Source organism: Coloeus monedula (assembly GCF_965178545.1).
Source record: "Coloeus monedula genome assembly, chromosome: 16".
NCBI lineage: Eukaryota > Metazoa > Chordata > Aves > Passeriformes > Corvidae > Coloeus > Coloeus monedula.
The window spans coordinates 7,378,264-7,404,450 of record NC_138796.1 but is presented as its reverse complement, the minus strand read 5'-3'; the positions used below and the strand labels follow the sequence as shown (position 1 = coordinate 7,404,450).

The 26,187-nt window shown below is 56.5% G+C and overlaps 2 protein-coding genes across 2 annotated transcripts in view; one reads left to right on the top strand and one right to left on the bottom strand.

Annotated features, from left to right (window-relative positions):
* SLC5A10 (solute carrier family 5 member 10) overlaps nt 1-26,187 on the bottom strand; it is a gene marked incomplete at both ends in the record, with an annotated part of 38,252 nt that overhangs the window by 4,876 nt on the left and 7,189 nt on the right. Inside the window, 4 exons of the mRNA XM_082292543.1 lie at nt 17,459-17,594; nt 19,799-20,004; nt 23,444-23,524; nt 25,085-25,190. Coding sequence (XP_082148669.1) covers nt 17,459-17,594; nt 19,799-20,004; nt 23,444-23,524; nt 25,085-25,190 — 529 coding nt within the window. The remainder of the gene's footprint in view (nt 1-17,458; nt 17,595-19,798; nt 20,005-23,443; nt 23,525-25,084; nt 25,191-26,187) is intronic.
* Nucleotides 3,099-19,713, top strand: FAM83G (family with sequence similarity 83 member G; the record flags this gene model as incomplete). Its single annotated transcript, XM_082292542.1, has 5 exons — nt 3,099-3,593; nt 9,908-10,075; nt 13,499-13,623; nt 14,394-15,840; nt 19,294-19,713. The coding sequence occupies 5 exons, from the start codon at nt 3,099-3,101 to the stop codon at nt 19,711-19,713; spliced, it is 2,655 nt and encodes an 884-aa protein (XP_082148668.1).

Sequence of the window (26,187 nt, the reverse complement as noted above, 5' to 3'; positions counted from 1 at the left end):
TTGGGACTTTCCATAAAGGAGCGTGGGGCGCGATGGGAGCACGACTTGGTTGTGGGCAGACCACAGGCCGTGCTCAGCACATCCCAAGGATGCCAAAAAGCCCAACGTGGGCCACCTTTCCCCAAGGTCAGAGTCAGCGCTGGGGCTCCAGTGACTCTGTCCTGCAGCAGCTGTGAGCAAAGCTGCCATCAGTGCTCTGTGCCTCAGTTTCCCCTCTCTAAAACACCACGTTGTGCACGGCTCCATGCAAATCCTTGGTGGCTGGAGGGTAGAAAACGTTCCAAAGGGCAAGGCAGTGTCTGGATGTTGTACTCCAGCTGAAATGCCCACCCCAGGCCTCAACTCTACCAATGAACACTTGGTGGGACCTCAGAGTAAGTGGGAAGCAGGAGCCCCCAAGCCAGGAGCAGTGTCTTACCCCACTGCCTCACTTTTAGGCCCTCTGCTAAAAATGGAAAATTAATTAGGACCTTGTAATTAATGCTTCCATCTGGAGGAAAAGGGGCCGTGTCTGCAGCAGGTGCTGCCTGTCCAGCTGGATCCACCCGGAGACGCCTGGAATGGTGAGGACCAACCTGCTCGGCCACAGAAACCTGTGCCTGCACACAGGGGCTGCACCCAATTTGGGGACTAAATTCAGCTGGGGGAAGAAGCCCCCGGGGTCTGGAGATGGGGGACCCAGGTGTCGTCACCCAGCGTGAGGATCAGGTGATGCTCCAAGTGTGGGGCTCTGCCACCCCAATCCGCCCCCACCCGCAGGCTCTGGGAGCCAGCGCACGCCACACGATGGCCAGGATGCAGCATTTACCTCACATGCAATAAATCATTAGCGCTCACACCCCGTGGAAGAGTCCATGAATCTCCTGGCACAATAAAAACAGCTGGAGCGAGTGGCTGAGGTGGTGACAACCACAACATGCTCCTGCCGTGCCACACACCCACACTCCAGCACCGATCTGGGCCATCTCCCATCATACCCAAAGAGGCCCTGGGTGCTGGCTCAGTGCTCACCTCTGTCCCATTTGCTGTCCCCATCACTCCCAGCAGTGCTGGGATTTCACCTAAAACGCCCAGGTTTGGTTCCAGCTCCCTCGGTCTCTGCTGCACCAATCAATCACCAGGCCACGGTGTGGGGATGTCATCCCACCACTGGGAAATCCCTGCAGGGTCAGCACAGCCTTTCCATGAAGTCACCAGCTCCACCTGAAACACCTCCAGAGCTGGTATTCTTTGGGAGCATCAATCTTCCCCGTGTTGATGTGACACTTGGGAACATGGTTTAGTGTTGGACCTGGCAGTGCTGGGTTGGACTCGGTGATCTTTTCCAACCTTAATGATTCCGTGATCCCAACACACAGCTGTCACATTCCTGTGTCCCCCAGCCCCACTGCCACCTCCTGCACAGGCCAGGGCTGGGCTGGGCACAACCCCACGCATGATTTGTCACTGTGGGACAAGCAGGGCCACTGTGGCTGCAGAGAGGAGCGCTTTGATGGCCGAGCACCCGGACAGACAGGCGGCTTCGCCTCGGGAGCCTGACTCAGGCAGGGCCCTCATTTATCCGGCTGTGAATCCAGATGAGCCACACCAACGCCAGGGACAGAGACACAGCCCATGGCACTTTCCTTTTTGCATTGGTACAAGAATCTGACCCCAATTCCTGAAATTCATCTTCAGCTGAGCTCCCTAGAGAAAAGCTCAAGAGAGCGTCCACATTTCTGGCTTGTGAGGACCAACTGGTGAATCCAGGGTGGGGTTTTTTGTCCATCTCGCAGTTGTTAATGAAATCTGTCATAGCAGGGTCTGGTAATGTGACCATGAAAATGTTGCAAACCCTATAGAGGAGAGGAGGGGACCGAACAGAACAGAACAGGATAGAATAAATGTTTTCATTTGGAAGAGCCCTGCAACAATCATCTGATCCCACTGCCTGACCAATTGAGGGCTGACAAAAAATGAAGGGTATTGTCCAAACGCCTCTTAAACACAGACAGGACACCTCGCTAAGAAGCCTGTTCCAGGAGATGTCTCCCTAAAGAAATGCTTCCTAATATCCGGTCTAAACTTGCCTCTGTGCTGCTTTGAACCGTTCTGGCAGCTCCCACCTGGTGGTCACCCGGGCTCCAAGCTCCTGCACCAGCACAGGAGGGGTTAACCACAAGACAGAGCTTTTTTCCTGGAAAATACTGACTTACCAGCCGGCACACCGGGAGAGGGGGCAATCTGAGAGGAGAAAGACTTTTTTCAAAGACAAAACACCCAAAGCCCTCCGGAGCCGCCCAGGACCCTCCCGCACCCGCACGCTCTGGGGGGCTCCAGGGTCGGATCCGCAGGTGTGAGAGCGCATCAGCCGAAAGAGTTAATCGGGCTGGGCAGGGAATGTGTGAAGGCAGCATGTGACTGCAGGTGGGGCAGGGCGGAGGGATGAATCACTCTTTTCCTTTTCCTCTTTTCACTTCTTGCTGTTACCTGTCCGGCCCCGGCACTGCGCGCTGGCAGGAGCCCCGAGCCGTGAGCTGCCAGGGCGATGCACAGGAGGCTGAGCGAGAGCGTTCGCCGCCGAGCAGCCCCCCGGCTGATCCGCTCCTCCAGGAACGAGAACCAGGGACGGCACCTCGGCCGAGAAATCCTGCTCTTCGCTGCCCTGCATTGAGCCGCTTTTCTCTTTGTTTCTTTCCCACTTTTTATTTCACCCGGTGTTAGCGTTGTCTTGGGAGAGCGGAGGATGAGGAGAGAGCGGACCCGGGGGTGAAGGACCTTTCTGGTGCTGTGGGTACACCTGGGGCTGTCTGCCTCGTCACGCAGCCCCTGCTGTGGGAAGCTCCGCGTTTTCCTTGCCTGGAGCCCTCTCGCCGCGTGGAGCCGGGAGCAAGCCAGAAACCAAACCCTCCTCCCCGGCAGGAAGAGCTCCGGCGTGGCAGGAGCCGTTGGAAAAGGGAGCGGTGCCTTTCCCAAGCTGCACATTGGGCCGGGGAGGGTGAAGCAAACTGTGCATTTAAAGACTGGAGAATAATTAATTCTTCATTTATTGCCGACATCCGGCGCTCGCTGGGGGCACAGAGCTCCCTCGGGAGAGGGGACCGGCGTGCGGGGTCACCATGGCTTTCTCCCAGGTGCAGTGCCTGGACGACAGCCACGTCAACTGGAGGTCCAGCGAGTCCAAGCCCGAGTTCTTCTACAGCGAGGAGCAACGCCTGGCCCTGGAGGCACTGGCTTCCCGTGGCCCCGACGCCTTCTATGAAGTCCTGAAGAGGGAGAACATCAGGGACTTCCTGTCCGAGCTGGAGCTGAAGAAGATCCTGGACACGCTGGAGACGTACGACCCCGGCTCCGAGTACATCCCGCGGCACGGCAGCAGCGGCGGGGACAGCGAGGGCGATCGGAACAGCCAAGGGGACGAGCAGGACGTGGCCCCTTCCCTGGAGTACTGGCCCCAGAAGTCCGACCGCTCCATCCCACACCTGGACCTGGGCTGGCCCGAGACCATCGCCTACCGCGGGGTCACCAGGGCCACCGTCTACATGCAGCCACCCATCGAGGGCCAGGCGCACATCAAGGAGGTGGTGAGGAAGATGATCTGCCAGGCTCAGAAGGTGAGGTGTGCCGCGGGGACAGGGCAGGATTGGCCCCAGGGCGTCCTGCTGGAAGTCCTGTCCAGCCGGGCAATCCCTGTCCTGCGGGAAGCTCTGCCCAAGCAGAGGCAGCGGGGCCAAGCGTGCAGGTTTTTCCTTGTAACCAATATTTGGGGATGGGGTTTTGCTGAGGATGCTGCTAGCCTGGATCAGCACTCCCTGGGAGCAGCACAGCCCTTCCCAATATCCATACGGCAGCATCGTTCATCCCAGGGCGCCTGTGGGGAAAACCGATGGGGAGAAAAAGGGGTTGAGCTGTTCTCCAGCTGTGAGCCCATGGTCCCAGCCACTCCACAATCGTTATTCCCGGTGTGACAGCATGTGACAGGGCACAGGAACCTGGGATTGTGCTCTGGCTTCAGGCCCTGGGTCCACCAGCTTCCAGCACATGACCCTGGGGTCACGGCCTGGCCTCAGTCCTTGTGTCCACCATCCGTCCAGTCCGTGACCCTGGGACAAAGTAGTCAAAGCTTCTGGTCTGGCACTGACACACACAAGGATCAAGTTTGGCCCAAGATGGCTGCGGTTCTCCAAGCTGCCTCATCCTGGCTTTCAGAGAAAAAGGATGAGCTGGTGAGTGGGACAAGGCTGGGCAGATGCTGAAGGAATTTGGGTTGAGACTTGTCCTCCCTGTGGCGTCAAACCAAGGAGCAGGGAGTGGGGATGCCTGAGCATCCTTCCCGTGGGCAGGAGGACCAGGGAAGGAGGGAGATGGTGCCATGTGTTGAAGGTCAGCAGAGGTGGGCAGAGGTTGTTGGTGTTTCCCAGTGACCCAGCCCCGGTCAGGATGTGCAGCAGGGGTTGGTACCTGCTGGTTTCTCGGTGCTTTGAAGCTCTTTGAGTTCTGTGTGTCAATACTGTGAGACCTCCAAAGAAGGAGCTTCCCAGCCCGGAGGATGTTCCAGCAGGGGAACAGGGAGATCCTGCCAGGGTATCTGTGGAGCAGAGGGGACAGGCTGGGATGAGTCGGGTCCACCTGGCTCCTCCAGAGGCAGTGCTGGGGTTTGCAGATCCTGGTAGGAGAGAGGGAAACCTGTGACATGCACCCAGCAGAGCCTCTTCAAACCAGCTCAGGCAGAAAAATGAATCTCCCAACACAACCAAGGCAGCAGGATCACAGGAATGGCTGATGGGGGTGTCAGGGCTGCCCCACTGTGGGCAGGAGGCATCTGTGGTCACTGTCACCTCACGAAAGTCGAGGTGACTTGTCCTCACCTGTGACATTTTCCCCCACCAAAATGCTTTGCAGCAAGGGGAAAGGGAAGGGAGAGCTGACATCCCATGGGATGGAGGATGGGAGAACAATCCCACAACAAACAATGTCTCATCTTCGGGTCTTTCCGGCTGCCTCTGACTCGGGCTTGCAGCTCCCGCCTGGCTTTGCCTACTCACCGCTTCTCACCTGCCCCCACGCAAACGGCTCCTCCTGACTCATCCCACACCCTGCTCCTGCTCCGAGAGCCGGCGGCTGAGTCAGGCACCGGCACTTCCCCACCTCCCCTGGAGCCTCTCCAGGACACAGGGACGTGGCCATGGTTGATGCTGCTGTGCTCATCAGCCGTGCCCTGATGCCCCCTGAGCAGGGCTGGGCTCTGTCTCCCAGTCCAGACAGTCCCTGATTGTGGGATGAGGCATGGTGACACCACTGGTGACATGCAGGAGCCTGCTTGGAGCTTATGGCACCTCAGGAAATGTAGAGATGGGTGAATGCTTCATCCTGCAGGGTCTGGGGACGGCAGGAGTTACAGGGGCTGGAAAATGGGGTTCCTTCCATGGTCTCCTACCCCGTATTTGAGGACAGAAGTCCCTGCAGCTGAACTTGCTGTCACACAGTGGAGCCCAGGTGACAACTTGTGGGTGCTCCTAAGGGTGGGGGACACTGGGCTAGACCACCCTGCCGGTTTCTGCCAGGGCTTAAGGTCTTCACAGCAGCTCAGAGGTGAACGGTTTGGCTGAGGAAGCCGAGAGCGGACAAAGGGACCGTCCTGCTGCCACCATCAGATGTCACACACACTGTCCATGTGCTCTGTCCTCCCTGGGGAGATGCTGCTGAATTGTCCCATCCCAGCAGGCAGTGGAAGCGCTCTCCATCCACATGCAAAGGAGTGCAGGCCTGGGAGAGGTTCACTGTTCCCTGCTGGAGGGTGACCCTTGCTCCAGACGTCGTCCCAGACGCTCGCTCTGAAACGCTCCCGGTGCCAACCCCCAAACCCCGCCGTGCGAGTCACTGTCCCAGGGCCAGGAGAGCAAAGTCCTCTGGCGTTGGCCCAGCAGAGTTCAGAGCCCATGAGAGCACTGCTGGTGCAGGAAGGTCACGCAGGCAGAGCCGGCGTGAGGAAGCCGAGGGCTGTGGGGCCGCTCTGAGGGTCAGAGGAACCCTGCTGCTTGCAGGAATGCGGCCAAATGCTGCCGAGTCCGGAGCCTCTATCCCAGGTGTGCCAGAGAGGGAGATGCAAATGATCCCCTCCTCTTTCTGGGAATGAATGGGAGAAAGGAGAGGCAGGTTCCTGTGGCCACGTCCCTGCTCTCCCTGAAAATCCCATCTTTGTGGCCAACAAGCAGAGGTGGTGAGGGATGTGGGGCACCAGCAGCTTCCCCCCAGAGACCTTCACCAGGTCCTGCCATGGCATGGCCGTCTCTTCCTTGCTGGGGATCCCCTTGGGCTGCAAAGTTCACAGGGTGGACCTCAGGAACAATTTCTTCATGGACAGGGTGGTCAGGCACTGGAAGGGGCTGCCCAGGAACGTTTGGTGTCCCCATCCTTGGAGGTGTCCAAGGAATGACTGGATGTGGCACTCGTTGCTCTGGGCTGGGGACAAGTGGTGATGGGTCCAAGGTTGAACTTGACAATCTTGGAGATCTTTTCCAACCTTAATGATTCTATGATGGGCAGGGAGGAAGATCTCTCTCCTCCTCTCCTCTTGGCTCTCTCTAACCAGAAACCAGAGCACAAAAACATTGACCTGGGCCCAAAGCCACTGGAAAGAGCAGTGACTCTGACCTCCTCTCTGCACTTGAGGTTCCAGGTTGGGATTGTGGTGATATAATTACCCTGAGCAACTTCCAGCGAAGGTTGGGAGGCCCTATTAATTACTGTTTACAAAATCTTCTGCCGTTCCTGGATGAAAGGGTCGACAGGGGAGAGCAATTATTAATGTTACTTGTCCCACCTCTCCTCCATCCCAACATGCTTCCTCTAATTGTGCCTTGGTGCCTGCCTAATTTATTAAATGCCCACGTGGTGCACCCCAAAAGTCATTATCTGATGATTCATAGTGAGACAATAAAGAGCTGCAACTTCCTCTATAAAACATGATCCTGCAGTTCATGTGCTCATCAAAGCTGTTCCAAAAAATCCCAACAGCATTTGCCCAGTGTCCAGGGGGATAAAATGCTCACTGCTCCTCAGGGTTTTGGGACCCAGCACCTGCACAACTGCTGTATCCAATGGATCCTGGCAAGATAAGCTTCACCTGTGTGGGCACTGGCAGCCTGCAGCTGTAGATTTAGGGCTGATTTACTCTGCACCCTCCAGGAGAACAGCAAAGGGACGGCAAAGCTTCCTGGAATGATGCAGCAGCAAAAGGGCTTCAGGAAAGGGAATGTCCCAGCACCAAGCACTGCCCTGGCGGAGGTGACAGGGACAGAGACAAGCTCACTCCTCACAGCCAGGTGGCACAGTTTGCTCCAGACAATGCCATTCCCCAACCTGCGAGGCAAGGAGCACACAGGATTTCATTGCTCTGGAGCAGACAGGCCTCCATTCTTTGCAGATTATCCCTGTGCCAGGCTTTGGCATCCCAGGGCTCAGGCACAGGCAGCCCAGCAGCAGATTTCACCTGGACAAGGACAGTCACCACGTCAGGAGCACTGCCAGCGCCGTCCTCGCTCTCCCAGCCCGCCTCACGCCAGGGCAGTGTTGGCACGCTGGCCTGAGATCCCGGTGACAAACCGGGGCCAAGCCTGTCCTGCAGGCGAGACGCGGTGGGGAGGGAAGTGGGAGCTGAGCGGTGACAGGATGCACCAGCTGAGCAGGAGGAATTGGGTTGAAAATGTGGGCGACTGGGTGAGAGCTGGGCTCCCTCCCCGTGCCCGAGCTGGCCACCCTGGGCCACTGCCTGCTGTGCCCTGGCTGCTCACCACCCCTGCGTGAGCAGGGCTGGGGGTGGGGACAGTGCCCTGCCCACAGCCCTGCAAAACTCCTTCACATCTTCAGAGCCACAGCTGCGAGCCAAGGCCTCAGAATGCTGGGACCACAATGGGAAAATGCTCTTTTCCCTCCAAAATGAAGGTCAGCGCTATTGTCATCCCCATTTTACAAGTCCTCAACTTTTCCTGGGGAAAATACAGCACACGGGCAAAGTGACGTGAACATGGAGCATCAGTGTCAGAAGCAAATCAGCTGCCACCAAACCTTTTTCCTCAAGCCAGGCACACACTGTCCCACCACAGTCCCTTACCCAGGACTCATGGAAGACAGCTCAGCTCCTCCCCAGTTCCTTGCTGAAGACGGCAAATCCAAGCCCAGAGCTCCGAGAGTTAGCTTTAAACCCGTCCCACTTTGCATCCATACAAATCCAGCAGCTGGTTCCTGCCTCAGTTTCCCCACCAGGACAAGGAGGATGAGCAAAACACATGAATGGATGCACAAGGGAGTGAGGATTTAGCCTTTCACAGCAAAACCTGGTGTGAGGCTCTTGGGTGAGGATAAATGGGAATTCACTTAAAATCGACTGGCAAAGCCATGAAGTGCCCCCTCACCTGGCTGCTGGCACCTCCCAAAACACTCCTGTGTGGTCAGGACTGGGGACGCCAGGGTGGCAGCAGGGACAGCAGGGCTGGGGCACCCCACACAGCCTTGCTCTTCCCCCCATCGCCCGCAGAAAAGAAAGGGGAGAGCCAGCAGTGTCATAACAATCTCCTGCTTAATTAAAGCTCTCCACGTCCTGTGGCACAAAACTAATTAAAAGGCAGCTCGGTGCTTTGAGAGCTCTGGACTGGATGTGTCTGAGTGCGCAAGCACCCAGCACCATCCCAATCCCTTCCTTCCTGAGGGAGGAGCATCTTGGGGTCTCCCTGTCCTGCCTGGCTCAGCCACGTGCTGTGGCCAGCAGGGCCCTCCTGGAAGGGTGAGTGGCCGAGAGCACCCATCTGCCCCCAGCCCAGGGCACCTCCAGAACAGCCACAGAGATGGGAGCACCGGCAGGTTTCCGACCATGGGACAACAACAAGCCAGCACCCTGATGACAGGACTTTTCCCTGGGATAAGGGAGGCAGAAATCCCTGTGGAGCTGCCCTGGGATGCTCAGCTGTCTCCAGCCCCTCTGCCTGCCATATCTCATGAGCTGCCACTCACCACCACGGGTGATGCCATCGCCGGGAAATCAAAATCCATGGGCTCAGAGCAACCTTTGGTGCCCAATTAGACATTCCAGTGCAATTCCCAGTGTGGCCCAGATCCATTATCCTATCACCCATGGGACTCACCCTGTCTGTGGCTGGGAGAGCAGCAAACGCCCTGGGTACAAAGGCAGCTCCAGCTTGTGGATATTGGTGACGTTGCCGTGTGACAAACACAGCTGTCACTGCTCAGGGCCTGGCACTGCTGTCCTGGCTCAGCTCCTTCCATACAGCCTGGGAGGAAGGAGGGATGCTGTGCAGGAGGAGCAGCACCCCGGGCTGGGCAGTGAGACCAGGACAGATGGACACACCACTTAATGGTTGGGCTTGATGATCCCACAGGTCTTTTTCAACCTTAACCATTCTGAGATCATTGTGCACTGCAGGTCTCTCCTTCTGGTGATCCCTGCAATGCTGACAACCAAACTTCTCAGCCAGAAACTGGACTCTGAATTTTGTGAAGCTCGTTAAAGGCAGGAAGTTTAGATTCACCCTCAGTAACTAGTTTTTCATGAGTTTATTATGCTATGAGCCACCACTGAAATTGTTAGGGTTGCAAAAAACATCTGAGACCATCAAGTCCAACCATGAACTCAGCGCTGCCAGGGCCACCATTAAACCATAGCCCCAAGTGCCACATCTACCTGTCTTGGAGATCAAACTTTCCACAGTGACAGCAGAGGAGTGGGAGTGGGGATTTCTCCTGTCCACTCTCAGGCTGTCTGGAGCTGGGGGCAATCCTGGGCTCCCTCACCCCAAATCCCAGCCTCCTACAGGGAGCACATTGCTTTGGCTCTCAAAAAGCAAGCGCTGACTCTACCTTGGGTTGTCCCCAGCCATGCTACCCAGACTCATCTCTCCTCTCCACTCTCCAGGTCATCGCCGTGGTCATGGACATGTTCACTGATGTGGACATCTTCAAGGACCTCCTGGACGCCGGCTTCAAGAGGAAAGTGGGAGTCTACATCATTTTGGATGAGACCAATGTGAAGCACTTCCTTCAGATGTGTGAGCGAGCCCACATGCATGCTGGACACTTGAAGGTAGGGATGACCAGAGGGTCTGAAGCCAGGGAACCTCCTCCAAACATAGGGAGGTAATCAGAGTTATCAGCTCTGCTCCCTCCTGCCTTGGGGAATCACAACCCCCATGGCTAGAAGAGTTTAGTCCATTTTTCCTGTAGCCAAAGCTGGGGGTGATGCCCAAATTCAGGAGCAGCAGGACGGAGGGGAAGGGGTGAGAGGCGGGGATGTGGATTTACACCCAGCAAAGCTGCGTGCAGGAAGCCCAGGGGGCTGCTGGTACCCAACCAGTGCTGGGATTGGGACAGAGACGTGTTTGGGGGGTGCAGCCCCAGAAGGGTGGGCACAGCAAAGCCCAGGGCAAACCTGTGAGCTCAGCTCCTCCTGGGGAATGAGCTGGCAAGAGGGAGGGAGCAGCAGATGCTGTGCCAGAGCCAGATCTGTGCTGTCACCAGCTCCCTGCCTGCTGCTGCCCCAGGGGCAGGACCGGCAGCAGCAACCTCCGGCCGGTTCTCGCGCTTTCAGGCTCTCCCGCAAGTCAGAGGCTGGAATTAAAAAACTCGATTTTCCCCTTTTCTGGAGCCTCCGCCCCAGCACAGGGCCGGGAGCAGAGCAGCGAGGCTCCCACACTGCCTGAGGCCCCAGCAGCTGCCAAGGATGCCCTCACTGCTCTCGTTGTGCTGGGCAGCACACGCTGGAGGGACTGATCTGCCTGCACATGCCGTGTTCTCTGGCCACAAATGCACATGGGATCACTCCTGTGCACCAATCTCGTGTAAAACCAGGGAAGGCAAAGCACAAGGGGGGAATCCTGGCAGTGCAGGGGTCGTTTGGAGGGGGCTTGGAGCAGCCTGGTCTAGTTTAAGGTGTCCCTGCCCATGGCAGGGGGTTGGAATGCGATTTAAGACCCCTTCCAATCCAAGCCATTCTGGGATTCTTTGATTCCCCTTCCATGTCCCTGTGTGAGCAGGGGGTGCAGAGAAAATCACCTGTCACAGAGCTCATGTGAAGGCAGAAGAAGGGGCAGAGGAGAGGACAGGGGGTTATTTCAGCCTCAGGAGCAGCAGCCAGAGCGGGGACCCCCACTCCAGCCACAGGACAGTGCCAGGCTCCCCCCTGGGCACAACACTCCCATTGCCAGCATCGGATGCAAACACACCAAAGCAGCCCCACGGCCTCACTGGGGGCTTGCAGACCCCCCTCTCCTGGCCACGATCACTCAGCCTCGCCTGTTGCTCGGCAGAAAGGTGATGTTGCTGCTCCTGACGTCAGCTGGCCACGTGCCCGCTGCCAAATGCCCGCCGGGAAGGCCCGTGCCTGGGCAAGCTCCCCAGATTTGCTTACGGTGAGGGCCAACCCCTGGCTGAGCAGGAACACGTAGGAGCCACGGCACCCTCACACCTGGCTGGCACGAGGTGGGGTAAGCGGGGGCTCAGGGACCCCCACGCGGGGAGCACCGGCTGGCCAAGCCCCACACCTTCCCCAGCTGCCGTGCCCGCTGGCCTGGCTTAATTGATGCTCCCAACAATTAAAGCAAACACAGCAGAGCTTTTACCTGCATCCAAACTCCCTGAAGAGTCTGGGATCCCGCAGGCTGCTGCCGCTTCAAGACCAGAAAAGCCAGCGCTGACGCACTCCGGTGTTTTCCTGCATTAGCAGCCCGGTGGCAGGACTGGAAAAGCAGGAGAACATCTGCAGAGCTCGGCAAATGTCTAGAAGTTGGGATTTGCCACATACTGCAGCCAATTCACTGGCACGGGATGCAGGAGGAGGTGAGGAAAGTAGGGCAGAGTCTGGGAGCTGCTTCGTAAGCCAGGAGATGTTAACGAAACGTCCCTCGTTATCTCGGTGTCTTTGCTGGCAATTAGCAACCGGCTCAGGCGAGGCAGGCGCTGCGTTGAGCAAGGGCTGCCTGGGGAGTGATTTACCCACCCCTGCTCCTCAGCCATCCCGCTGCCTCGGCAGGGATTAAAGAAGCAGGGTTTGCTTAACAGCAGCGATACACCAGGAGCCAGGAGGAAAAGGGACCGGCACTGGGTCCCTGAGAAAAACCCACGGCTGCTCAGGGAATTTGGGCAAAGGGTTGTCTCTGAGTGAGAGATCAATGCCCAGGCTGGTGATGGGCAGAGGGTGAAGCCTCAGGTGTCAGCTGCTCTCCCAGCAGCCCCATGGGTAGGGATAACAAGGGACAGGGATGGGAATTGCCATCCCAGCCTCCTTGCCAGCTAGCTCCCAGCCCCCTCAGTGCAACACACTGACAGAAATTAGGGTGCTCAGCAGCAGTTTCCCCCCAGCCACAGCAGGCAAAAAGGAAAATGCTACGAAAAAATTCAAATACACCAAAAAACCCTCCAAAATTTCTCTGTTCAGTGTATGAAACTTCTCTGGAAACAGGGTCAGGAAAGCTGTTGCTTTCACATCATCTGCACTGAATCCTCCTGCCAGGTGTGGGGGAGCAGCAACCAGAGGTGCACCTGGGCTTAGGGCTGTGCCCAGTCATGGTCACAGGGAGAGAGCCCAGGAAAGCAGATGAGGAAGGCTGGAGGAGGGGAAGACAAATATTTTTGATGCTTTTCTTCAAAAAATGAAACACACAGAAAAACAGCCAAGGAGGGCATGACCCAGTGATGACACAGAGCCTTTAGCAACAGCATTACCAACATCCCAGCAGGAACAGGAGGAATGCAGGAGCTTTCTTAAGAAAATATTTTCTCCCCACCCAAAAGGAGCCCAGTTGCCGTAGAAGATGCTATCTGCTCTGCTGTGGAATGTGTCCAGAGACAGGAGCCAGACTGGAGATAAAAAAAACACCAAACATTTTCTCAGAGCCAGGGCTGCCCCACCATCCCCGAGTTCCCTGAGGAGGAGATCCAAATCCATTCCAGGGACCTGCTCCCACATCACCGGGTTTCATTTCCCCAGGGTGACAAGATGTTGCTCCACTGCCTGATTTCCCACCAGCCCCTAAAAGCAGGACTATATGCCCAAATTTAGGAGCACAGCAAAGGGGGAGTGTGGTGGAGGACAAACCCGCTGCCAGCAGGTCCACGTGGGCTGTCCTGGGGTCACCACCTGCCCCTAAAAGCCCCTGTAGATCTCCCACTGGAAGCAGTTGTGGAACCTCCTCTCCCATGGTGGCGTTTGCATGGATTGCAGGAGCTGGGGAGCGCTTGGCAGCACCATCACACAGCACTCGCCCACGGACACAGGGGCACCGAGTTCAAGAGATGGCAAACACAGCCTGGCACACAGGCAAAGCAGGAAACTCTCCAAGCTGAGTCCATGGTTCACTGCGTGGCCTTGGCCTCCTCTGAGCCGGCCATGAAGAGCGTTCCCACTCCTCAGAGGGGCTGTGGAGCATCCAGAGGGGCTTTCTAGGAGGGGTGGATGATGCTCTCACACCAGCCCTTGGCTCCTGCTCACACCTCTGCCTTTCCTTTGCAGAACCTGCGCGTCCGCAGCACTGGAGGGACGGAGTTTTTCACCCGCTCAGCCACCAAGTTCAAAGGGGTTTTGACCCAGAAGTTCATGTTCGTGGATGGGGATCGAGCCATGTGTGGATCCTACAGGTAAATCAGTGACATCTCCTCTTGCCCACCCCTTGGAGGTGTTGGTCAAAGGATCGACACGAACCCACATGGTCCAAGACCCCAGGACCCCATGCCAGACTTGCTCTCCTCCTCCTAAACTGGGAGATGATTTTCCAAGCACATTTGGAGTGGAGCCCAAGGGGTTCCCACTACTCCCTACACCGCCAGGCCTAGGACACTCATCCATCTCTGAGGTGGTGGGACACACCAAGCGTTTCTGTGCTGATGAACACAAGGAAGGACCAAAGCACCAACCGCAGCCAGTCCCAACTCTCACACCAACCTCAGCTTTTCCAGTCAATTTCCTACACAAAGTATTTTTCAGTTTGTTCAAAGGAAAACTTACTTTGGTAAAAATAGACCAGCCCTGGTCAGGTTTCAGGTCTAAAAGACAGGTTTTATAAACATGGAGCTGAAACATTTCCTAATTTCTGGCCATAACAAATAACACATCCACTTAAGCATCATTTTTTTTAACTAACACAAACAGATCAACACCAAAGTAAAAAACTGGCCCACTGCAAACACCTTACATTTTTACTTCAAGTCCCACTGTGCTCAACACTTCAACCCTTCATTCTAATTTGGGATGGAAGCTATTTCGTCAATCCCATTATTAATATTATTAATGTTTACAGTGAGATCACGTCCCTGCTGGCACCGTCAGTCCCCTGGGGAAAGCCAGGGCTGAGGAGAGGTGTTATTTACCAGCAAGTGCTCAGAGAGTCTCCAATGTGTTTCTGTTTCAGCTTCACCTGGTCCGCGGCAAGGACAGACCGAAATGTCATCACAGTCCTCTCGGGCCAGGTGGTGGAGGCATTTGACAAGCAGTTCCAGGAGCTCTACCTCATGTCCAAGGGGGTGAGCCTCAAGTCCATCTCCATGGGCGAAGAGCCCGAACCCGAGCCTGTAACACTGCCCTCTGTGGTGCCGGTGACCCCCGCCAATGCCGTGGTGAAGAAGCTGATAAACCCCAAATATGCCCTGGTGAAGGCCAAGAGCGCTGACCAGATCAGCAAGACCTCGTCCGAGAACCAGGACAAGAACCAGAAGACAGACAACAAAGGCAAACCACTTCCCGAGGGCCAGGGGGGTGACCGGCACGGTGACATGGCAGACCTCTCCCTGCTCATCCACCCCGGCCTCCTGAACCTGGAGAAAGCCAACATGTTTGACTACCTGCCCACCTGGGTGGAGCCTGACCCCGAGCCTGGGAGCGAAGTCTTGGGCTACATCAATATCATTGACCCCAAGGTCAAGAACGTGAAGCTCTCACAGATGAACCGCATCAAAGTCTGCGACGTCTCCCAGGCCAGCGCCCAGCACCGGCAGATGCTGAAGAACAGGGAGATGGAGGCCAGGAAGAACTCAGACCATGAGCCACCTCTGCTGTCCCCCAGCCACAGACAGATCCCACAGCCCCCCATGGAAGCTCCTGCAGCCCCCACTACCAGCCCCATCGAAAGCATCAGCTGGACAACGAGGCAAGCAGGGACATTTGCCACTTCACCGTTGGGCCACCACTTGAAGCCACAGGAGGAGTCCTTGGAGGATGTCAAGCCTCCAGTTCCAAAGCCAAGGACCGTCCCTGTTGGTGTCCTCATGACCAAAGTCGTTACAACCTGTGACAGCAGCACTGCCCTGGAGGGTGACACACAACCGCCGCCGGCCGACCAAACGGGTGTGAAGCAGGCGCGGGAGGAGAAACCCAACCGAGCCTCAATGGAGACCTGCCACGTCCAGCCAGACCGGCCAGTGGCAGCACCACAAGAGGACAAAGGGCCTCCCTGTGCCCACAATGGGCTGGGAGAAGAGGAGGAGGAGGAGGAGGAGGAGTACATCACCCTCAGTGACCAGGAGAGCTACTCCAGCAGCTCTGCTGACCACAGCTATCGCCGCTCCAATGCCTCCTCCATCTCAGACGAGTACTTCGAGGTGAGGGATCGTTACGGGCCCCTCCGGAGAACCAACTCGGACGTCACCCACAACGGGGAGATCCTTCCCATGCAGAGGAAGCTCAGTGACCCTCACATCAGCCGGGGCACCTTCCTCAGCCCCCTGGGCAGCCTCCCATCCCTGAAGCACATGCGCTTGGAGGACATGACGAAGAGAAGGAGCAACGCTGTGGAGATCAGGCATGTGCTGCCCCACAACATCCTGGATGGCAACAGCTCCTACCCCAGCAGTGCTGCCCAGGTAGGACTTTTTGCTATAACATGTTTCTCCACCCTACAAGAGCTGCAAACCTGGAAGTGACCCAGTCAGCTCAGCCGAGGCGCAGTGTCATCCCGACCTTTGGTTTTGTTGTAGATGCTGAGATCAGACTTCCCATGTAGGAGAATAACACCCTGCACGTGGCCCTGGTCACCCAAGAGGTGACCAAAGAGGTGGTGGCCACACCACAGCTCTTGGTGTCCAGCAATGGGGAGGAGTTTGGTGATTAAAGATCACCCCACAGCACTGGGCTGGGGACAGAGCCCAGCAGCTCCAGGCACAGCTGTACAGATGTGCTGGGACTCACTGAGCTCCATCCGCAGTGGCATCATGCCCAGCCAGGGACAGACTGTGCATGCAGGTGTGTCCTTCTCAGGCTTGTTTTCCAGCGCCTTGCCAGGGTGATTAGCATCAAAGGGAAAGCGCTCGGACACATAATTAGGCAGAGCAAGACAGCGGAGAAACAGGGACAGCAACCTCTGTGGGCGAGTGCCACAGTCAGCAGCTTTGTGGCTGATCCACGAGTGACGCCAGACCTTGTCACCACACAGGGCCAGCACCCTGCTGCAATTCCATGGGAAGCATGCCAGAATCCCAGTGCTGGGAGCACAAGGTCACAGCAGCATCCCCACCACAGCCGGGGCATCATCCCACCCAGGCAGGGGTGATCACACTGTGATCCCCCTGTTTCCACCCAAGCTCTGCAACCTCTTGCACCTCTGCCAAGCATTTTGGTTTCTCAAGGCTCCCCGCCTGCTGTTTTTGGGGCATTCAAACCCCCAGGGCTAAACCAGCAGCTGAAATCACTGAAACTGCCTGGGGTTACCCTGGCTGAGCATCTAATCTGTATTTACAGGGAATTAAATTTACTATCCCAGAGTCCACTTGCTTCTCCCTTCCCAGCCAGTGACAGGGAGCTTAGAGCTTTAATCCTCGCACATCAAATACCCCCGAGCCCTGCAGGGCAAGGAGCACCAAGCTCTTTGATGCTTTGTGACCCAGGTCCCAGGTGCCACCTTGCTGGGGATGGCTGGGTACGCTGGTGTTCCTGCAGTAACTTGTTCTGGCCCTTTGATGAGAGGCAGATAATTAGCACAGCATCAGGGTTAGGAAAGCCAGCACTCGGTGGAGAGGTGCAGGGAAGAGTTTCTCCCATGTGTAAAAATAATAAATTGAAGTAACCCTTGATTAACTCTCAAAAACTCAAATCTGATGGGAATCGCCATCAATTCCCCCATATGTTTTTTTTCAGGGTCTGTATTTCTTATGTCCTGGCCCATTGTCCAGTGTGCCCAAAACACAGGTGGAGGCTCACTCAGGGCAAACATCGTGTTTTCCATGTCATGGAAACCGATTTCTCTCTCAGTTTCTCTCTGGAATTCACCTTCCCTAAATACACAACCCCATTCACACCTGGATGCACAGCAGGCTCAAGGAGAGTGCCAGGGACACCTGGGTCCTCGCCTGTCCCTCTCCCACCTGCAGAGCCCCTGCTCCTGTACAGAGCAGAGGTTTCCAGACAAGCCCCCTCCCATTCACCCCTCAGTGACAGCAAAAATCCCCACCCCACCAGTTCCACGGCCACATGGGGGGCCCTTACCTGGGTACAGGACCCTGCTGATCATCCCTGGCATGATGATGAGAAACAGGGGCAGCATCTTCAGGTAGCTGGCCAGGATGGAGCCGGCCTTGGCGTGGCTCAGGTTTTTAGCAGAGAGTGACCGCTGGACAATGACCTGTGGAGAGCCAGGCAGGAGGGCTGAGCAGCACCAACATCTATTCCACATCAGCCTCTTCCTTGCCAAACTGCATCCCAAACGCTGGAGCCACTGGGCATCAGGCCCAAGTGCAGTGTAGACATGCACCCAACCCACAGCAGGGTTCCTCTCCAGACCAGTAACGGGCTGGGGTTACACCGTAGCACCAAAAAAGCCCAGTGCAACCACAGCAGCACGTCCTCCTGCCAGCAGCAACCATTCCCCACCACCACCACCCTCCCCCCTCTTGCCCCTTCTATCCAATCTCCTCCCCAAAGAGTGCCCACAATGACATGGAAACCGAGTCCAGCCTCTTCCTCCCACAGCTCCTCTCAAACCATCACACCTCAAAGCTCTGGCCAAGCTGTGTCCATCCACAACACAGCCACCCCTTGGGTTTTGAGGCAATCCCTCTTAAATAGGAAACATCCATAGGAATTGCTGATTTAAAAGAGCTCAGAGTCTCTCCAAAGGCTTCCAGAGAAGTGCTCAGCACTCAGCAGGATTTAGGCACTCCTGAGCAAGCACTGGCTCATTCTGCAGGCAGGCAGGAAGGACAGGGTGCCGGTTCCTGGGGTGGGATACTCGGGAAAGCCATGGCTGAACTTCTTCCCAGGAGCCAGAGCATGTCAGGAGCCACAGGAGCCACCACCCAGCTCAGGCACATGATGAGCTCAGAGGGAGAAAAGCTAAATCATCCTTAATCCTTCTCACCTGAAGCCATCTCAGACCTTAACACTGATTTTAAACAGCTCATTAAATCAATCTTGGGCTACCTAAGCTAAACTGCTTTAACACAACCCTCCTGGTCAAAGCAGGAGGTGGCAGCTCCAGGGCCAGGGAGGTCTTTGGGATATTGGGACTGCCTGAAAACCGAGCTGATGCCAGCAGCAGCACAGTGAGGGTCATGGCAGAGGCAGGGCGGGTTGGCACAGCCAGCTCTGCAGCCTCCTGGCCCCAGCTCCTCCTGCCATCAGCACCTTGGCTCACCAGATCCACCTCCCCTGGTACCTCTGCACAGGTGCAATCGCGCCTCCAGATCGCGGGGCAGGCACACCCAAAGAGGAGATAAACATCTGGTGACCACAGCCGTGTGTTACAGCCTTACCCAGGCCAGAATTAAGATTAATGGTGCTCAGACCTGACCCAAACGTGTGTCTCAACCCAGCTAATGAGAGCCACCCCCGCAGTGGTGTTGCAGCTCACTGTTGTCTCCTGATCCCACCTCCTCTCCCAGCCCTCCATCCTTTCATCTGATCCTGGCAGTCACCTCATCCCACAGGTTGGGTCTGGGTGACTGAGTGCTCTTTGGGCCTGACATGAGGGCTTGGATGATTAAAGTGGGCGTTTAGGCTGCTGCTGGAGAGAAGGTGTTGAGATGCCTTGTCCTGGATATCCTGGCAGGAGGGACTTGGCTCAGGACAGCCCTCAGACTGCCAGGGCTGCTTGGGAAGCGGCTGCTGAGTGCTGGGAGTGTTTGGTACCAGAGTCAGAAATCAGAGGAGCAGCCATGGTTAAGACTTGAGGCAGTTTTGAGCTGCCACCGAATCTGGGCAAGGGACCAAAGGACAGAGGGATTTGTCCCTGAGGACCATGCCCTGGTGAAGAGGTGCCCTTACAGGGAGCAGCATCCTATAAAACCCAGAGCTCACTCCTCTCTCCGCTCTTTCCCAAACAGGGGACGCACATCTACCGCTACCGGCCCAGGACCCCCGTGGGCAGAGAGCAGGGCAAGGAGGTCTCCTGCTCCCCAACGCATGAGAAACCCCTCGGGGCCACCAAGTACCGAGGGGATGGAGCAGAACCCAAAAAGACCATTGCAGGCAGCCAGCCCTACTGGCAGAGCAAAGCCTTCAGCCCCAGCAAGCCCACAGCATCGGGCCACCTGCCCCCAAACAACCCCAGAGCATCAGGCAAACGCTTCACCTCCCTGCCTGAGAGCCAGAAGCCAGCCGAGGAGATGAGGACACCGCTGGGCATCCCGCTCTCCAAACTGTCCCAGTCCAAGCACCTCAAGAACAGGGTCGTGGGGGCCCAGGGTGCTTCTGTGGACTCCAAAAAGCAGCCCCCTGAGATTAGTGGCCAGAAGGACCAGTAGGTGCTGGTGACAGTGGCCTTGCAGAGCTGGTGGAGCCCAGGCGCCGCCGCGTTCCTTGGGGCAGGGGGTTCTTGTTTACATTTACCTGGTCGGTGCACCAGTACCACGTGGCCATGATGGACAGCCCAAAAGTCATCCCAGTCCAGGGCAGATCTCCAGAGACCGGGTCTCGGAAGAGGTGCATGGCATCTGCCCTGGGCAGGTGGCAGGTAGTGTTGGGAACAATCTTGGACGGCACAGCCTTTAAATAGGCCTCTTCCAGGTTGGGGTAACCTCCGATCTCGTTAAAAGCTGGAAAGCATCGTTGGGGGAGCTGGTTAGAGAGGAGTGAAACCCGGTGGTCTGTGGGATCAGCTGGCAAAACACTCCCCAGCTCCTTAACCCTGCCTGGAAAGGGAGGGATCGTCCGTGATTGTGTTTTCTTCCAGTTATTTAAGAGACTCTTCTGTTATCATTTTGCACAGCAGGTCCCACTGCAGTCTGCCCTCCCTTCGGAGGGTGACCCGTGTCCTGGGACAAAGACTCCTCGAGGGACCCACCTCTTTTAACCTTGTACTGTAAAAGCAACCTGTTCATTAAAGCTCTCTGGTCCCACGGCAGGAGAACCTCGCCTAAGACTATTAAAATGCAAGATTAGGTGGCCTTGGACTCAATAAACTGCAGCTCAAGGTGCCTTGGCACAAACGTCCAGCCAAACATTTTCTACCCCCCTGAGCATTTCCCCAGCACCCCCATGTGCCCCCATCCCCAAACCTCCAGCAACCAGTAAAAGAAAAATAAGAAAAGAAGCCCCTTTTCACTGCATTTTTCCTAGGAAATGGGATCCAAGGTCTGAGCCTGAGCTCTGACAAGGAATATGTGCCTTCAACAAGCCCTTGCAAGCCAGCCCCCAAGCCCTTGGCAGCTGCCCTGTGCTCCTCCTGCAGCGCTGCCAACCAGCCTCGGGCTCTGCCCTGGCTCCCCACTGCCTCCCTGCTCCTGGGGGGCACAGGATGAACCCTCCTTGCAGCTCCCCCGGTACCTCCAGCAGGAGAATTTTGGAGCCAGAGGCATCACCGTTTGGAGGAAGGGATGGGAGGCACCCACCCCACTCCCCCCACACCCCACGGCCACCCACGCAGCAGCCTGGGGAGATGAGCAGGGAGGGGCATTGGCACCCCCAAACCCATGGCAGCTGCTGATGCTTGGGAGAAGAGAGGAGGCTCTGGAGGCCCCACGGAGGGAAGAGTCAAAGCAAGATCCATGAGCATCCCTTGTTGGATTCCCCACATCTGGTCCTGTTGTCACATCCTGGATCCCTTCCATCCCTGCAGTCCAGACCCTCGCTCTGTCCCCTCCAGTGCAGCAGCATGAGGTGGCAATGTGCTCCTGAGCAGTCTCCCTCCCTCAGGACCGTGCCCATGGGTGCTGCTGCCTTTAGACCAAGAAAAATCCCTCAGGCATCAGGCACTGGGATCACCAAGTGCCAGCTTGAGCAAATCCCAATTTCCAAGCATTCATCCCCTTCCACTGTCCTCTCCTGCCTGAGAACAGCACTCTCCCTGCAGCCCTCCCATTTCCATGACCAACCTACAGCCCTGTCCTCATCCCAGAGCATGCCCCTGACCTGAGGCTTTTGGGGAGCTGGCAAAGGGGCATCACCTACCATACTCCCCCTTGCAATCCATCCCCCTTTGTTTCACAGGGAGTCAGCATTTGGGAGCTCCTCCTGCTCTTGTGCAAGAACCCCTGGCCCCCCTCCAGCGCTTGGTTTATCCAGGCGCCAGCTACTCCCAGGCTTTGCATGGGCGTTGGGCACCAACAAAGGCTCTCCAGAGGCAGAGGCCGAGTGCTGAAAGCAGAGATTTGTGCCTGGGGGTGCGGACCTGCTCCCTTCCCAAAGGTGTTCACCAGCAAGTCATGGCACCTACGCCTGCCAAGGAGGAAGAGCAGGGAAAATCCCTCCAGGCAGCAGGAACTCAGCTGGCAGATGCTGGGATACAGCCCATGGGCTCTGCTGGGATTAAATCCCTGTGGTGAATGGCAAGTGGGGGTGGGATGGCCCAGTCTGTCTCATTTGTGATGCCAGAGCTAGGCAGAGCCATCACCAAGGTCTCTGTTCAGCAAAGTGAACTGACACAGGGGAGGGTTAGATGGGATATTGGGAAGGAATTCTTGCCTGTGAGGGTGGTGGGGCTCTGGCACAGATTCCCAGAGAAGCTGTGTCTGCCTCTGGATCCCTGGAAGTGTCCAAGGCCAGGTTGGACGGGGCTTGGAGCAGCCTGGGATGGTGGGAGGTGTCCCTGCCCATGCCAGGGAGTGGAACAAGAAGAGCTTTTTAAGGTCCCTTCCGTCCCAATCCATTCTGGGATTCTACTGAGTGTCCTTTATTAGCACAGCCTGACAGGAGCTGGAGCAAACCGAGCACCCTTGGAGCACACCCACCTCCAGGTCCTGAGGTCTCCTGGGACCTGAGGAAAAACCTGTGCAACCAGCAGCTTGTCTTTTGGCTCCCCTGGATCATTGCCTCTGCCAAGCACCCTCACCTCCCCGCAAACACTGTGCCACGTTTGCAGGCAGCAAAGCCAAAACAAACCGGGCTCTGCAACTGCCAGAGGGCATTTTCCAGGCTTTGACTACCTGCCCTCCTCTTCTGGCTCCTCTGCACAGCTGCACCTGGCAGAGACAAGCCTCAGAGAGCCCCACGGCCAAGGACAGCTCCAAACAACAATCCCAACATCCAGGCACTCTGTCTAACGCACAGGCTGCGGCTACAGCTCCAAACTGCCCTGACAGGCAAAGTCATCCCTGCCTGGAGCAGCTCTGTTCTGCTGCCAGGGTAGTTCAGTGCCACTGTCCCTTCCCCACAAAGTCTCTGTCCTTTCATCTGACTTTTGTGAATACGCCTTGCTGCATCCAGGGCTCTGCTTTGGCACAGGGGAGCAGCCACGGGACCAGGCTCTGACCCTCCACAGCTCCGGGTCAGAGCCTTTCCTACCTGCCTGCCTAAGCAGCCTTCCCCAGGAGACGGTGGAAGTCGTCTCAGGAGATCCTCTAGAAATCATCCTCTGTAGTTAAACCCCTGCCTTTGAAGCTGGGACCTGACTTTTTGCTTCCTGCTCCTCGGGGCCAAGAGCCCCGATGGCAGAGCCAGGCTGATGAAAGCTCCCAGCCTCCCAAGGATGCTCTGAGGCTGAAAGTGGGGAGACACAACACTGCTGGGGCTACAGGAAGGGCTGGTGATGAACCACCCTCACTCCATCCCGGAGTGGGGCACCAAGATCCACATCCCAACCCTGCAGCAGTGCCTTGTTCCGGCACCACCTTCTGCCAGGCACGTCCCTGGGCTCTGGGATCCTGTTTGGAGACCCCTCCAAAACACCCAGAGCAGAGCCGGGAATTCTGCTTTGCTGTCAAACCCTTGATCAGTCTCTGAGTGAGACGCAAACATGTGGAGCAGTGGTGTCCACAGGAATGTCACCAGGGCAGGGGACAGCCCCACTCTGAGCACCAGCAGGATGGCATCTGCAGCAGCACCAGCTTTATGGCATCTGCCCTGGTGGAACAGCACACAGGGGAAGCACAGTGCTGGAGGGACACAAGGGGAACACAGATTTTATTAAGGTGATTGCCACAGACCAGGATCCTGCTGGGCATCTTGGCCACCAGATTGCTCAGACTGAATATTTATTTCTGAGACCACCTGGCTGGGGAGGAGAGAGGGGAGGATCTGTGCTGCCCCAGCTCTTACCTTTCACTGCCAGCACGATGGCTCCCAGGACCATGATGAGTGTCTGCAGTGCATCCGTGTAGATGACAGCTGCCAGACCCCCTGCATGGGAGAAAGGCAGAGTGTTGGAAGCACTGCTGGATTCAGGCTTGGAGCAGTCAGAAAATCCCAGTAAAACTGCCAAGCTGGCAGGGACATGCCTGCCACCAGCCTCGTCCTGCTGACACTGTGGTAGGGGAGCTGCAGGGGCAAGGGGGAACAGTTCCTCGATGGGTCCCCAGCCTCACAGATGGGGTGGGAGGGAGCAGCCAAGAGCCACAGGGGCTGCAGCCTCACCAGGGGCTTGGAAGGAGAGCCAAGGGATGGCTGGAGGGGAGGGATGCAGCCCCACACCTCCACACAATCAGGAGGACACCAGCCAGCCCCAGCTCTTTGGGTGTTCCAGCGGCAGATCACATCCAGGACATAGATCTCACCTTCATCCCACCTCTCCCTAAATCCCAGTCCCCCCTTAGTACACCCCTCAGCTCCCCTCCCAGCCCTACAGTTTTATTTTTCCAGCACCTGGTGCTTAGCAGGGTCCCCTTTGTCCATCCAGTGTTTCTCCTGTTCCATCCCAAGCTCTCCCTGCAGAGCTGCTGCAAACCCCAGACCTGCTTACCCAGCCAGAAATCAATCACTCAGCACACCAGCAAAAGCATTAAAAAGGAGCAGAATTTTAAAAAATGGGTCAAAAATTGAACCAGTTTCAATCCCAGTCACTGAATCGCATCCCAGGAAGTCAGGGCTGCACCATCCCCAGCCATGCCTGGGATTTGGAGTGACGCAATGATCGCACCTGGCTGCACTCATACCGAGGTGCCTCACATCACAACAGGCCTTGTGGGCAGGAAAAACCCGAGATGGGGTTTGCTTGAAACCAAAGTCTTGCAAAATCCACCGTGTTACGGATACATTTTAAATTGTTTCCCGTTTGGATGGCTGGGATGAGATAACGAGGGAGGATTCTCTGCCGTGTGACGGAATGTCCCAACCAAAATAATAACCCAAAGGGCTGGCAGGGATATGCAGTCCCATGCTCTGAGGGGGGCTGGGAGCCAGGAACCCACAGTTTCCAGCTCCAGCTCCAAACCCTCATCACCTCTGGATCACAGAACCACCATAAGGGCTGACCCTGCACAAAAGTAGCCGGTCCCACAACAGGGAAGCACAGCCAAGAAATATTCCTGAAAGCTTTGGGAAGGGAGGACAGCAGGCTGCACTGAGGGCAGGGCAGGAGGGAGGGAAAGGAGCCAGGTCAAGGGCTCTCAGGTTGTAAATCCCACAAAAAGAATCCTGTAGTAGGAGAAGCCCTGATTATTGCTGGTACAAATAGGTACACACACAGGAAAGTGCTTAAACAGTGGTGGGGGAGGAGTTATTACAAATGAAAAGGTGCAATGACAAAGGAGAGGTTGTGGGTTGAGTCATCACCTGCTCCAGAAAACTGCTCAGATACTGGCTGGATGGGGCAGAGACACGAACCCTGCTGGTATAAACCCCTAATCCTTCCAGGAGCAAAAATACTAAAAATTTAAAATGACAAAAATAAAAGCAGAAGGGTGAGCGGTGTGTTTCAGTGAAAGAAGAAAAATGGAGGCCAGCAGATGCTGAGCAACCCACCTGCAATAGTGTAGAGCCCCGTGACCACCAGCATCAGGACAGTGGACAGGTAAAGGTCCCAGCCCAGGCAGACTTGCACGAAGAGAGCCCCCGAGTACAGGTCTGTCTGGGTGTGGAAAAGGAAACGTGAGAGCTGGGACAGATGACACCCACCACCCAAGGGCTGCTGCAAGAGTGACACAGCGGGGAAACAGCCAGCTCTGTGGGTGCAGTGAGGACATGGAAATCTGGAATGGTTTGGGTTGGAAGGGACCTTCAGGACCATCACATTCCTACCCCTTGCCATGGGCAGGGACACCTCTCACTATCCCAGGCTGCTCCAAGCCCTGTCCAGCCTGGCCTTGGACACTTGCAGGGATCCAGGAGCAGCCACAGCTTCTCTGGACAGCCTGTGCCAGGGCCCCACCACCCTCACAGGGAAGGATTTTTTCCTTATATCCAACATAAATCTCTCCTCTTTGACTTCAAACCATCCCCCCTTGCCCTATCCCTATCTGCTTGTATAAAAAGTCGCTCTCCCTCTTTTTTATAAGCTTTTTAAGTACTGGAAAGTCACATTCAGGTCTCCATGGAGCCTTTACTGACACCCTATGGCACACACCAGGAGGACACTCCTGAAGCCTGGGGTCCCAGGGGGTGGCTGTGTCACAGACCACCTTCCCCCAGCCCACAGGGAGCAGAGCAGGCAGCTCCAGCTGTCACTGTACCCACATTCAAGGGGGTGTCACAGCCTTCTGGAAATGAGGTATAAAGCAGAGACACGGAGCTGGAACACCTCCTTCAGCAAAAGCCGTGACACCCTGGGAGGACAGGACCAGGCACAGTGACAGTGGCAGTGCCACCACCACGTCTCCACCCACAGCTGAGCTCAGCCATCCCCAGCACTCAGCTGGGGCATCTTCACAAAAACCTTGTTTGGAGAAGGGAATGAGGCCAGAAAGGGCAGGAAGAGGCAAGAAGAGCCGACTCCACACCCTGGCCCCGAGCTGTGACGGGTTCCCACAGCCAAGACAGCGGCTCTGATTTGACATCTCCTCACACACCTCCCAGCAACCCTCCCCCAGCAGCAGGGCTGTCTTGCCCCATCATGTGGGAGCAGTTGC